General features: G+C 45.4%; 1 protein-coding gene across 5 annotated transcripts in view; it reads left to right on the forward strand.

The window, feature by feature from the left end:
* Positions 1–14,119, forward strand: part of NTAQ1 (N-terminal glutamine amidase 1) — a 35,223-nt gene that overhangs the window by 9,003 nt on the left and 12,101 nt on the right. For 2 of the 5 annotated variants that reach the window (XM_069005433.1, XM_069005431.1), the window contains exon 6: positions 2,939–3,230. The exons of the other annotated variants lie outside the window; for them this stretch is intronic. In XM_069005433.1, the coding sequence (XP_068861534.1) occupies positions 2,939–3,072 (134 nt within the window). In that variant the 3' untranslated portion in view covers positions 3,073–3,230. Of the gene's footprint in view, positions 1–2,938; positions 3,231–14,119 lie in introns of those variants that run through there. 5 annotated transcript variants of the gene reach the window in all.

Genomic DNA, 14,119 nt, shown 5'->3' on the forward strand with positions numbered 1-14,119 from the left:
CTGTGAAGAGTCCAACTTTCTAAGTATTTTAGGTGCCCCCAAGGTTTTAGGCACCAGCAGAACTGATCCTGGAGGCTTTGTTCCAGACTTCCTTGCTTCTAGCAGCCCTTGGGCAGCTGTAATTATGACAAGTTAGTCCAAGGTCTGTGAGCCAAGCCAAGGCTTGGCTTAAACACCACTTTCTAACTACTGTTGGCAGAAGCCACAAGTATCATGGCTAACAACGGCTGAGATAGTGTGTGGCCTTTAACTTCATCCCTGCTCGGGGTAAAAGCATCAGACTTAATTTAAACAAAAATAAAATTATTCAGGAATCCCAGAATGGGCCAGATAGGTCTCATTTGTGGGTGCGTGTAACAAAGTATGTTTGGTCAAAGAGGAAGATGAGCTCTAAGCATGCACAAATGCAAGCTAGTGTAACAGTCACAGCACTTGAGGAAAACTGCAAGTGTAATGTAAATCTTAAAAGAAAATGATTTTGCTCCTATTGGTCTTGTGAAACTGTTGTAGAATACCTTGCTTTTGTGGAGAGATATCTTGGCTTGCCAGCTGTAGCATCCAGATGTATGTTTTGTAAATTCTGATGCTTGTCACTCTTCATCTGCTTCGGGAAGAGGACTTTGTGGTATTCTCATGCATTTTTGCCGAGCTGTTTCCTAAAGCTGTAAGGTCTAACACAACGTGCACGGCCTTCAGATAGAGCCTTCATATGAGGAAAGAGCAGCATAGAAAGGCTGTTATTACACGAATAAAACGGGAGAGGTCTCACTTAATTTTTCCCCACGGATCAGAACTCCTGTGCTGCTCCAGTGCCATCTACCGACAGGTTCTTAGGCCATCGCTCTTCATAGGAAAGGACTTGTTTACTTTGGTGAAACAACTATTCCTTTCATTACATTTCTCTTATGGGCTGTGTTATGCTCTGCCACAATCCGTCTGAATTTAAGACAATATTTCATTTCTTACAGGCATTGTGATAGCAACTTCCAAGTTGTGAACAGCATCTGTGTTTGTAACTACTGGAACAATCTCCTTTGGACTGCCTTATCATTCACAGAACAGTTTTATGAAATTATTTTACTCTTCTCAATGCACATAAAGCAGAGAATTATTTATTTATTTAATCTTAAAGTATATGAACAATCACATTAATTTTGAAAAAGCATCTGGGAAGAAAAGACAACTTTGAAACTAGAAAACAGACTTACCAGTCTACCAGCAAGCAAGAGCTTTTATCCACTACTAATTTGTTCTTGAGCTATGACAGCAAATTGCTGAACTTGTGCTGTTTTAAATTCCCACGTAGGCAGACATTGTTCCTGTTCTGCCAGACTCACTTCAGCAATAGGACTATGCTTGGCTGGACATAAGGATTTTCCATATGCAGAGTTCAAACATGTTAACAAGAAAAGATTTAGGGGCCAGACCTGAGAAAGTGTGAGAGCTGGGATCAGGCAAATCACAAAGCTGTGCTGTAGTGTAGACATGGTGCAAACAGAGGCCTTAAGGGGCTGGATTATGCCTGGGACTCCTGAGTCTGGGGTTCCTGAACATCATCTTCCCTTCCTTGCTTACACTGTCCATAATGGTAAGCCTAGTTACACAAGCTTTTTGCAGCTGAGGGAAATTCCCTCCTTTGGATTTTATAATCTTATTCATTAGAGCCTCCTCTTGTTTGATTCTTAATCGTTAAATGCAACCATGAATCATCCATGGTAAAATAAATACTTAATACAGTGGAAAAGGTGTTAACAGTAAATCTGTAAAGTAAACCTGTAACAGTGGCTTTACCACTCTGTTCCTTAAACTCATTCTCTGCCAGTTTTCTTTTAATGGGAATTTAAAAAGATTTATTTGCACACATCATCCATGAGAACATAAAACAACAAGCCCACAGATGTTTGTCATCAGAACTGAACCTCTTATCGGCATGGTTCTGAGTTAGCAAAGCTTGTACCAGGCATGTATAAGGCACAAGGATGTATAAGGCACCTAAACCCAAAACTGCACACCAGCACTTTGCCAGTGAGCTCTCTGGGATCCACAAATGGGACAGAATGGTTACTACCTTTCCTGCAAGGGTCAGAGCAGATTAAAACCCTGGCAAAGAGCAGTCATGGTTACTTTTCTCTTGAAACCATGGCAGTTAAACTTTTCCCCCTCTGACTTCATTCTGTCATTCAGGATTCGCAAATAATAAATATTTGTCCCCAGCCTAGGTTTGTGCTCTTCTTCACCTGAGCATCCCTCTAGGCTGGGGGCTGGGTTAGGTCACACATCTCCTCCCCTCTGCACATTCTGGCCCTGCAGTGGGCCCATGTTCAGCAAGGACAAAGTTCAGGGCTGGAGGGAAAGCAAATACTGTAATCTGGAGAGTAACAAACTGTAGTTTTGCCAAGGGCATAATCACTTCTGAGAGACAATAAGCAACTTGCAGTTCTGACTGCTGCTGTGATCCTGTTCTTCTGTGGTCAGTGCAAGAGTTGACTCCATTGACTTTGGTTCGGAACTTAAATGGGTGAATAGTATCTCCCCTGCTTTTGAATAATCCCATTTGTGTGAATGCAGGAATACTGCATTGCACTTCCCTGTGTTGGTTGTTACTTGCACTCCAGTTGTCTGACACTACTCGACCCTTCTAGGCTGACATTGTAGGGAAAAATCTTACCAACACATACTAGTTTCTAATTACTTACTGGATGCTTACTGATCCTGTAATGTGATTATTGCCATGGGCAGTGAGGTGAATCAGGGCAAAAGCAATGTTTCAGAGACTGGAAATAGATGTTTTTGTACCACCATACAATTTGCAGAATTTTGCTGGAGTGAACTGAACTATTGAAGAGGGGGTTGGAATGTGTTATTGAAAGATGTATACCTGTGCTACAGAAAGTGCATCGGGAACTTAAATATTTCCCTTTTCTGGTCCTTTTTTTAGATTCCAAGATGAACTTGGATGATTTCATCAGTATGAATCCTGAAGTGGGATGGGGCTCAGTGTTCTCCCTTTCAGACTTTGTGCATCAATTTGGCAGTCAAACTGATTACAGCTATTCCTTGGAAGGACAGTGAAGTGAACAAAGCTCTTCTGGTTCTGTTTTGAGGGGATGTGTTTTGTTTTGCTGCTCTTACACTGTATTTATGGTTTACATTTCTGTACACAGAGTAAGTATTTGGAAAAATAGAGCACCCAGTCAGAAATATAATGAACGGAATAAAAACTTTTATTTTAATTATGTAAGAATGCACTTGGTTTTTAATGTCAAATCAAAGGCAGACATCCCACCATGAGCATATTGCTTTTCCAGCTACTGTGCCCAAACTGAAAAGAGCTGCAAAAAAAGCTTCTGGAAAAATATGTGCATAAAATACTGAATATTGTAGCCTAAATTGCTACATGTTGTCACATTTTAAAAGTGAGATATGGTTTTCTTCATGTTATGATTGCTGTCAATTATATATAAACAGACAGTGCATCTCAGTTTCCTCACTAGCTTTACTGATTAGTCCTTATTTAGTAGAAATGCAAAGGGCATTGATTTAGTAGTTCAGTTGTGAACTCCCATGCACTGTGTAAAACCAGGTTAGCATCCAGGTTTCTGTGCTGTACAAGGGGAGGATTAAATCCTGCCATTTCAGTTAAATGGCCTAGTGCTGACAGTTCCTGGAAGATGCAGTTGCTATTTTTGCTTCTCATGCTGGCTGTGCATTCTCACCTGCTCCCATCTTCTTGCACTTGGTGTTTCTTTGGCCTTGTGGTAATGCAGGGTAATTCTGACAGAAAGCAGGAAGTTTTTTTGAGGTTTATTTTTTTCCTGCCTCTTGGTTCCTTGAACTGGCCTGTCATGAGGTCAGACAGCTGCTCCTGCTGGTGTAAGGAAATCAGCAGGGCCATATGGCTGGGGGGAAGGGAGTGAGAAAACCTCCCCCTCCAGGGTTGTCTGCTGCTGAATATCCATAGAGGTGATACCAAGCTGCATCTCTGCAGGGCATCCCAGGAAAGCCATCATGCTGACTGAGGGTTTGGAGCAGTCTCACACTTCTTAGAAGAGTGCCCTAAACATGGAATTGCAGAAACAGGCTAAAATGAGGTCTTTAATTCTCAGCTTTGGACCCATTCTACTTTATACACTAGCACATCATAGACTCACAGACTGGTAGAAGAGCACAGGTTAGAAGGGTCAGGCAGTTGCTAACCCAATCTCCTGTTCAAATCAGGTCAGACCAGGCTGCTCAGGGCTTTATCGAGTCAGGGCTTGGAAACCTGCTGGGATTGAGACTACAGTAAACATTTGTGATGCACTTCATTCCTGGTGAGGAAAAGCACAGTACAGGTTTTAAGTATTAAGGGATCATTTTATTTGTAAGTACAGAAAAATATAAAAACTTGTAAGAATCTTACATGTGTATCACTGTTCCATAGGTATATTGTTATATACGTAGTGTATTACTGTATTTCTCATCAGTTCTAGAGAATTTACCCAGCATATTAACAGCAGAGACAGCCAGCCGAACAACTGTGGGATTGATTCACTTCACCCAGACATCTCTGTGTCATAAGGGCTGCTGAATATGGGAACCTAAACTTTCTGTTGCCACATGTAGCACAGTTGGTTGCCTGTGCAGATAGTCTGCTACTACACATATTCCATGAGTGCCAACAGGGACTATAGTTAGGAGGCTGGTTGTTGGGACACTCCACTCCAGAGTGGGACAGTTGATCTGCAATTTTTGTCACTCTGAACCAGCTTCACCAGAGGAAACTGAGATGAAATTCAAGATTCCTGATAAACTGATGCACAGAACCCTCTTGAGAGGAAACAGCTGGATTTAATCAGATACTCCTGTGTAAAAGGTCTGACGTATCCATGTTTGGATGAAATTGCAGCTCTTTCTGCTTGATGCTGATGTAGCAGGCATGCTGTGAGGGAATGAAGATGTTACTTACTGGTTTTGAGTGTTGTTAAGGCTGGCTGTGACAGTGTAGAGCAGCAGCAGCAGCAGTTTGCCTGCTCAGCTCCGGTAGCTGCCAACGCACTGGGGTAGACACAGCAGAAGTGAGAATGTAAAGATCCCGGTTTTAGATGAACGGGTTGTGTTAAGCACTTCTTATCCTTCAAGTGGTTGAATCTCATAGACACAGAGTTCCTGTGCATTGCTCAACAGGCCCTTTAAGTTGTTACAGAACATGAGGTTCTCATCCCTCCCTACTTGAGTATGTCATTTGATTTAACCTCAGCTGGTTTCCGGTGCCTGAAATCTGTGACACACTCCCTTTAGTGGGGGTCAAGACACAAGAATCTGCCCGGTTTAATCTAGTTTCAGCATTGAGGCTGTTAAGGAGGAGAACAGTTTCAACCATTAGTCAGAATATGCAAGTTTAAAAAAAATCAATGTGAAGAGTTAGTCCTTTTTCTCTCTAATCATTCTGAACAGGTGCTTAATTTTACATGTAGCGGGCTGTGTGTGTGTGATTATAGCTTTTCTATAATTAACAACGTTTTGCAGCTCTTGTAAAAAGTTGTCATTTCAGAGGAAATCAGTAGAAGCCAGAGAATGATTTCATTCAGTGCTGAGGATGGTGATACTGTGGTGCTCTCTCTAGCTCATCAAGTCTGGGGGCATTTCATCACCTTTCAGGAGGCATGCTATCAGAGGGACAGAATTCAGGAATACATCAAGTGCTCATTTAGGGCCCCAAACACAAAGATAAGCTACTCAATTCACTGTAATTATCAGAAACCAGCTATTTTCTGATGCTGATTTAGTCCTGGTGTCCCATCAGAAGGACTAAGTGAATTCCCTCCCCTCTTTGGTCCTTTCTCTAGGTAACCCTAGGCCTGACTATTTTGTGGAACTTGCTGTGTTTAACCTCTGCTGTCAACCCATATTTGATGCATGAGGTGGCCCCAGCAGTGTGGTTTCCCCACTGAACACCACACTAAGTTGCAGACAGAAAAGCAAAGTTTGCTGAGAGCAACTTTGCCATGTACCTGCAGAAGTACAAGCAAAGAACTGCCACTGTAAAGCTGATGGCAAGGAGGAAACTTCACTGCCAGACATCACTAATTGTCAGCTCTGTGGCTACTGATGTATTTAAACACCTAAGACTGAAGCAATTTCATACCACAGTCACGCGTACGTGTGTGGGGCACATTGTATGGCAGAGCACAGCAATGTCCTCGGGTACAGCTCCAGGCTGGCCAGTGCAGCCACCCAGCTGAAGTGGTGCTTAGGGAGAACCTCCCTCCTTGATGCAGGGGAGCTGGGCTCATGCCACTGTGAGATAGGAAATAATACAAAAGCATTGATGGATGATTGTCTGGGGTGCACTGGCACAACAGCATCAGCCTGTGCTCATTTTCACTCCATGCTGTCTATAGCCCTGGAGACTTTTAATCTTTACTGTGTCCAGATGCTGTCCCAATGTATCCAGGGCAAAGATGTGCTGCTTATGCACTTTCAGTACAATGATTTCTTAGTGCAGCTTAGCTTCCCATCCCCTTTCAGCCTTCTTTACCTTGTCCTTTCCCACAGTGATGTCTTTCTGTTGTCCAGTTATTACAGTTCTTATGTGCTTAGAGCCCCTAAGTGGTGGCTTTTTGGACTAGGTGATCCCTGAGTCAGGCATTGAAGAAAGCCAGGAGAAACCCTCCTGCCCTCAGGTCAGTTACTCACAATCCCACAGTCTCCCAGCTTCTGTATTCTGTTGATCACTGGAAATTCTCCAAGCCTTTTATTTCTAGACATCATAGGGCAAGACTGTGAGAGCCTTGTAATGCGGGGGGGGGGTGGGCACATCCCATCTCACAGGTGGTTCCTCCTGTCTCCATCAGGCTATTGCAGCAGAAAGCTGCAGCATGAGATGGAACACCCACATCTCTCCTGCCTTTTTCTCTTCTTTGCTGCTGCTTTTTACCTAAAAATATAGTTTATTTGATAACTGACCTCTTTTATTCACCTATTTGTGGCTTTAGAAAAAAAGACACTTTTTTTTCTGGCATGCATTTGCTTGGTCAGTGTATTTTTGCAAACTTGTATGTGACCAGGTCTGTCTTGAGAAAATCCCATTTCTCGGTTGGCCAGCAGAGAGAGCAGTCAGCATTCAGTGGATGTGCAGGTTGGGACATGGACAGAGGTGGTCCCCTGCACACTCAACCCTGCCAGTGGCTGTTACAGTTAAAAATTACTCATTCTGGCAGCATTGTAGAGGTGATTTGTATCTTGCAAGGCTGTAGCTGAAGGCTGAGGTATTGCCCTGGACTGCCTGAGCCTGTAATGTCAGTGCAAGCCCTTCCTGCACAGCAGGGACCATGTGGCAGCATCATCACACCACCTGCCAGTTTGGGGAATCTGGTCAGCACTCACAGTCCCCACCAAAGTGGGGGTGTGGCACCTTAGGATGTCAGACCAATTGGTTTGCTATCAATTTATACTTAGGTGGGGATGCTGCAATCTGATCTGGGCTACTCAGGAAGCAAAGGGGCAATGGGATGCATTTGTATGAATCAAATTTCAGGATGAGAGCCTTGCTCAGGACATTTTGATGTGTGGCCTCCTCTCCTCATACCCTCATTGTCCACTCAGAGCCTTGTGTGTGCTCTGAAACACCATTGCTTCTACTGTAAAATGGCCATCTCTGGTTGGTTGGGTTTTCTTGTTAGAATGAGTTTGGTCCAAATTTTCTCATTTTTCATGTTTTTTTCCCCTACGTTTTCAGGAAACAAGGGTTGTAGACTGAATGACTTGAGAAAGCTGTACCAGAAAATAGGAATGAGGTGTGAAAATACCACCCTGTCCCTACAGTAGTCATGGTTACCTTGCACTGAGTGTCTTGCAGAACCTTTACGAGACACTGTTCCTGACCCAGGTGGTGGCTGTCCCCCACACCTGGCATGAGCCACACTGCTGGAGGGGAGGACCTGCAGAGCATCACTTCACGTCACCCAGCAGAGCAGATGGCTCCAGGTCTGGTGGGGTTGCCCTCCTATGACACATTGTATTCACAGGCTTGGAGAATCTCACCTCCTCTCGAGGCAATACCTGTCTGGATGTCTGTCTCTCTTCAGGTAATTACCTTCTCAGAAATTTGAGGGAGAGAATGCTGGTGATTTTCTTCTGCCTTCTGGCTTCCTCCTTATTCTGGACTTGGCCCAGTTGAGGCCAAGGTTAATGAAGTGCACTGAGGAGTGAGTGTCTGGAGACATCTGCCCAGGTTTGTGCGCACTTCCCTGTGGAGCTCAGCGCTGTTCGTCTGTGATCGTGAAGTCTGAAGTGAAGCACTCTATACAAATGCAGCCTTTCAGCAAGTTAAATGCAGCTGCAGTAGTGGTTCTGGAAAATCTCTTCAGTTTGACCTAAGATAAACAAATATGGTTGTTTAAGTATCCTCAGTGTTTCCTTATACTTACAGTAGGAAATACCTTGGATACTGAGGGCAGTTAAAACAAATCTTACTTAGTTATCTAAGGCCTCTGGCAAGTCCCTGAGTTTCTGAGCGAGCTAAGCCGCTTCCTAGGCATGAGATGTACCAAGCTTCATTTTATAGTCATAAAAATAAGTATTAAGGACCTGAGCTGTGAACTGTCACTCACAAAGTCCAACTGAAGTGACATTATTCACCTGATACTCATGACGAATGTCTGCTTCCTGCTCTGGAAGATGAGCAGGGTGTTTCCAATGAGCTGGATTCCTGACATGATATTATTTAAAAGCAGGAAATGCTCATTTGGCTTGGTTCAGCATCATACCAGCCTTCCCATGCAAGGCTATATCTGGAACCCAAACACTGCAATAAGGCAGGAATCATTATATGTTATTTTTTTCAAACAGCCTACACAGTAAGAAGATGGTAGTTATCTCAGCCTTCCCTTCTTTTTAGTATGCAATTGTGGTGGCGTGCTTCCCCCCATCTCAGCTTGGCTGCTGAAATGGCAGCACACCAGCTCCACTCTTGGAGCCATCCCGAGAAAAAGTTCTTCTGTGGCTTTTAACCATTTAGCTGTAAAGCTCCCGCCACTTCCACTGTTCCTAACTGCTGGGGTGAAGCAAGGGTTGCCAGTCCTTGTTTATAGCAAGCATAATCAGTTCCACTATTTATACTGTACTCATCACAGAGCACTTTGCTGTATGAAATGGTCACAGTTATATTTATACCAGTACAAAAACAAAGTCATCACAAATTGAGGAGGCGACATTTAGAGTAATTTTTCCTTGCTACGTGATGCTGTTTCTTGGCAATTGAAACTTTTATTGGGCAGAGTCGCTCTCTTAGGAAAAAAATACAGCCTACTGTAAGTCAGGAATCCCACCAGTATTTATTTGCACTTGTGTTTTTGTCTTGCATGAAGGAAATGCAACTATTTAGTTAAGTAATCTCTACCAGTTGCTACCTCGGTACAAATCTGCAGGGTTGCCAGCAAAGTCCATGGAGTTGTCTTAGTACAGCTAAAAGCAGAGTTCGATCTTCTTTGCCAGAGGTACTAAAAATACCTTTTAATATGCTAAGGTATGTGTCTGGCCAGGAATTGTCTTCAAATGCATTGTCCATGGAGTTCCCATAAAGTAAACAGAGCTCAATACGCTGAGTCCTGAGATGCAAAATAACCAGCGCTTGGGGTCCAGCTTTTCTCCTTGCTGGCATCACCAGCAGGGTGCTCCCCCTGCCTTGTTCCCAGCAGGAGGCTGGGAAGAAGGGACTTGGGGAAGATTTGCAGTGCCCTGCCTGCCATATTTGACAGAGATCCTTTACAGGGTAGATTGTTTACTTAATTGTCATTCTCACTTAACTTATTTGATAATTTTTAAATAAAACACCCCAGGTTGGGTGCTTTTGAGATCTGAAAGACCAAATGGCTTCGTTGTCAGCAAAGAAGACCCATGCACATTCCCAGCTTCTCCTGCTTGCTAGCCTTTCCACGCTCACATGGTACATGGAGGTCAGATCATGCACAGAGGCCGAGCCCCAGCCTCCCCGAGTTGGTGCCAAGGGCTGTGTGAGCAGGGCCACCCTTTCCAAGGCAGAGAGCCTGATGAAACCTTTCTGCCAATGTTCTGTGTGGCCTCACTGCTTTGAGCTGCCATGGACATCCATGGCTGTGGAACAGCTCAGCCTGGCCCTGGCTACACTGCTGCAGGTCCCCAGCCCTTGCCAGGGATCATGGGGTCTCCACTTCTGGCTGCCTGCAGGGGCAATGCAGACAGTGGAAGTTGCAGGACAGTACCACCCCACTCAAGGTCAAAGAATCAGAATGGTTTGGGTTGGAAGGGACCTTAATCATCTAGTTTCAACCCCTCTGCTGTGAGAGGGACACCTTCCACTAGACCAGGTTGCTCAGAGCCCCATCCAACCTGGCAAGGATGCTTGCTGGGCTTACAGACATCCCTAAATGGGGATTATTTGTGGTCATTCAATAAGCAAATGCTCTGGCTTAGCATGTGGAGTCCAAAAAACACATGTGGAGATTGCCCAGTGCTGAGGATATCTGAAGCCTGACACATGACAGAAGTACACTTGTGGGGTCCAGAAGAGGTGTCACCATCTTCACCAACACTTGGTCTCCTCTGAGTTGGCATTGCTGTGTCTCACAGTAAGCTCCTCTGCCTGGCTGGCATAGTGCAGAAGAGCCTGCTCCCAAATACTGTTTGAACTGCTCCTTGCTGCTACTTAATCCCATTGGGAGAGTGATCCATGGAGCTCCAGTGCTACAGCCATACGGCATGGCTGGATTAGCAAATGGAAGCTTTGTTTTGAGCTTTCTGTAATAAAACACCATGCTGCTGGGGCACACAGGCTAGCTAGGGTTTCACTGCTCACTTAGGAAAATGAGGGCAAAGGGTGATTAAATATTAAGTGGGATGCAAGATCTCAACGGATGCAGTTCATCTGGTAACCTGAGTATGGGCTGGAGGTAAATGTGGCTTCCTAGATACCTGAGAGGGTACTACAGCAACCCATCCTGGCCAGCAAGAGGAGCTTTGGGGTTCCTGCACCAGTCTGGGGTGCCAGGAGACCTCAGGGGTGACAGGTATGGCCAGGAGAGAGACCAAGATGAGGATCCCTGGAATATCTGTATCCTTTTCTGTTTAGCTTTCCACCTCTTCTGTAAATCAAACACCATTTCTAGTGGCAGTAGGCTATCAAGCAGGCTACATTGACATCAAGCAGAAGATATTAAGAAAAAAGAAAAGAAAAGAGATGAGGGATTAATGCAGAAACTCCCCCCATCCCACCCCAGGATGAGCCATGTTCTAAAATCTCTCCTTCAAGCAAAGCTGCTGCTGACAAGAAAGTTATTGACTTTCCTTACGCTGCAGAAAGGAAGCTTTTACTGTGCGTGTGTCCGTCCGCACACACGTGCCCGTGGGCCTCCCCCTGCGTGCGGACACAGAGATACAGACAGCTCCTTCCACAGCAGCACATTTTCCAGCGGGTGTTGGCTCCCAAGCTCACTTTGGCATTAGCAATGAGCAACACTGAATTGTTTCCTCACCACTCCCATTAGCAGCTGGCTCTTCTTGAGGAGGATCCACACCTTGGCTGCTGCTACCTGGTCAGGTGTAAATGCTGCAAGGGCTCCTGCTCCACTCCCTCCCTTCCTGGCACAAGCATGGGCAAGTAAATCTGGATAAATCGAGGCTCTTTCCTTTCTGAGACCATTAGGCCAACATTTTACAGCTCTTCTAGTGATTTTAACTTCCATAATCCCCCTTATCCTATACCCCCTTGGAAACACTTGAAGATGCTATTTTTTTCTGATATAATCTGTGCCAAAGTTTGGTTCCTTTATGAGGACAAACTGGCAGTGGAAACGTTGACAGCTATACAGGGAAATATTATATTGCTTCAAGAACTTTATTTAGATTGCTCCATTGCAGGGAGAGTTGTTTGTTGGTTGGGTTGGGTTTTTTTCATTTTGGATGGTGCTAAAGATGCCATAAAATTACCGACAGTATTATTCCAGTGATTTGTACACTGCATGCTCATGTGCCTTCAAAATTAAAAGAAATAATGATAAAACTAAGCAAATAAATAGTCTCGAGAGGACTAATCCCTCTCCTCCATGCTCCCAGCAGCCACCAAAGGCAGCGGGGATCCCAGCGGGGCAGGAACGGCAGAGCCCGGGCTGAGCGGCACGGGGGATCCTTGGGAAGGCTTTGTTGCTCTGCCACGGGGATATTTGTGTTTCTGGCCAGCTGAGAGCATGTGTGGCGAGCGTAAACATTTGGCTCCAGCAAAGAGATGCAGACGAGGGAGGGAAGCTGTGCCCAAGATAAAAAGGGTCCTTGCGGCAGCAGCCGGCTGGTCACACACAGCACCCGCGGGGAGAAGCGGGCACGGGCAGAGGGCACAGGGCGATGCGGGGAAGGACAGGGGTTTTGCAGTGGAGCAGGCACTTGCTGGATGCTTCTGCAGCCTTCTGGGGTCCAGGGAGGGTTAAGAAACGGTGGAAATGCAGCACTGGGGGCACATTAGGGGGCTGAGGGAGGCGCTCAGAAGCGGTACGGACTATGCTTGCAGCAGCGCTTTTGATCGCGCTGTGTTTTGTCAAAACAGCAGCCATTTTGCAAGGAAGGGGGGGATAAGTGGGTAAAGAGCGCCCAGGCCTCCGCTTTACAGCTCTTTCTGAGCAGGCCAGCTGTCCACACTGGTTCAGGCTTGATTCATGCTCTGGGTTCATTACAACAATCTTCTAAAGCTGGAGCCTTCCCCTGTACATCCTCAGCCACAGCAGTACCCCTGGGCTGCTCCGTGGGGCCAATGAGCATTTGGGCTCTTACTTTCCTGAAGAGCCAAGCAAAGGAGTTTTGCATTTTTTCAGGCTGTAATCCAAAAAAAAGCGAAAAATAAGTTTGTAAATGTTTCAAAAATACCTTGAGGCCTTAGGTAGCCTGAGGAGAAGGGGTGCAAGGTGCTGTTATGCCCAGGGGTATTACAAACCTCTCTGACTGGCTCATGGTGCTGCAGAGGATGGGTGTTGTGTGGTGGCTGCTCTCCTGCAGCTGCCCCACGTGCTCGTGCATGTGTGTGAAATGGGCTAACTTGGCTTTTCCTTCTGCTGAATGTTCAGCATAAGCAGGGAATAATAAAATGCAACTTTTCCACAGGGACCAGAGGAAACAAATTACTGCCCGGGTGTAGCTGAGGGCAGAGCCTGGCGCATTATTTTCTGTGTAATAATTCCCACGAGGCCTTGTGGAAACGCAGCTTCCCCCCCCCCCCCCCCCCTTCTCATTTTTCTACCTCCTTAACTTTCCAAAATACTCTCCTGTAACATATTTTCCTCAGTCACATGTGTTAGTGAGGAGATAAAAGGTTAAATTCTCCTTTTGTACTATAATGCAATTCATTTCCTGTTTTTCACAGCTGTCTAGACACAGATCTAACGAGCATTAACCCTGAATCCCACCATTGGGTTAAAAATAGAGGCTTTAAATATAAAAGTGCGTGGTAAGAGCAAGATTGTAGGTTTCTACCTACCACCAGGAGACAGCACTTTTAAATGAGAACATCTAATTAGCTGTAAGTAACAAAAAAAATTACTTCAGTTTCAGAGGTTTAAAAAGGCTCCTGGTTGCTTTATATACACCAGCAGCAATACAGGCCATGCTGAGTTGTGGCACGGACAGGTTGATTCCCCCTCAGGAGTTATATTTGTCTGGATTTACACCTCCAGCTATATTAAAAAAAGAAAGAATAAATTCCACTTCAGTCGGAGAGCTATAAAAAGATTGGGAGAAAGTAATTTAAATGAGAACCAATGTTAAAAACCATGTTCAGCTTCTGATGGGAGACCCATGGACAAAATGCCCAAGGGCCCCAGGCCCAGCTGAGGACAATGCCCCAAAGCCCAAGGGAAAAAGTGATGGTCATGGTACCAAGAGGCACCTTGTGCTGGGAAGGCAAGGCCACAGAGCATTGGGTCCCAGCCTAGCACAGCATTGGAGTGCTTGCAGTCATGACCAGACCCAGAGGGGCTCTCATCAGCTTAGGCTGGATCATGGTTGGGCTTGGAGGCTGGCTCCAGGTTAAGCCAGGCAATTGCCCTCTGGTGGGTGTGCAGCCTCCTCTGACACTTCCCACCAGCTGGGCTGCCACACTGGAGTGGGAGGAAGGAGA

This window comes from Aphelocoma coerulescens, chromosome 2, assembly GCF_041296385.1.
Source record: "Aphelocoma coerulescens isolate FSJ_1873_10779 chromosome 2, UR_Acoe_1.0, whole genome shotgun sequence".
Taxonomy (NCBI): domain Eukaryota; kingdom Metazoa; phylum Chordata; class Aves; order Passeriformes; family Corvidae; genus Aphelocoma; species Aphelocoma coerulescens.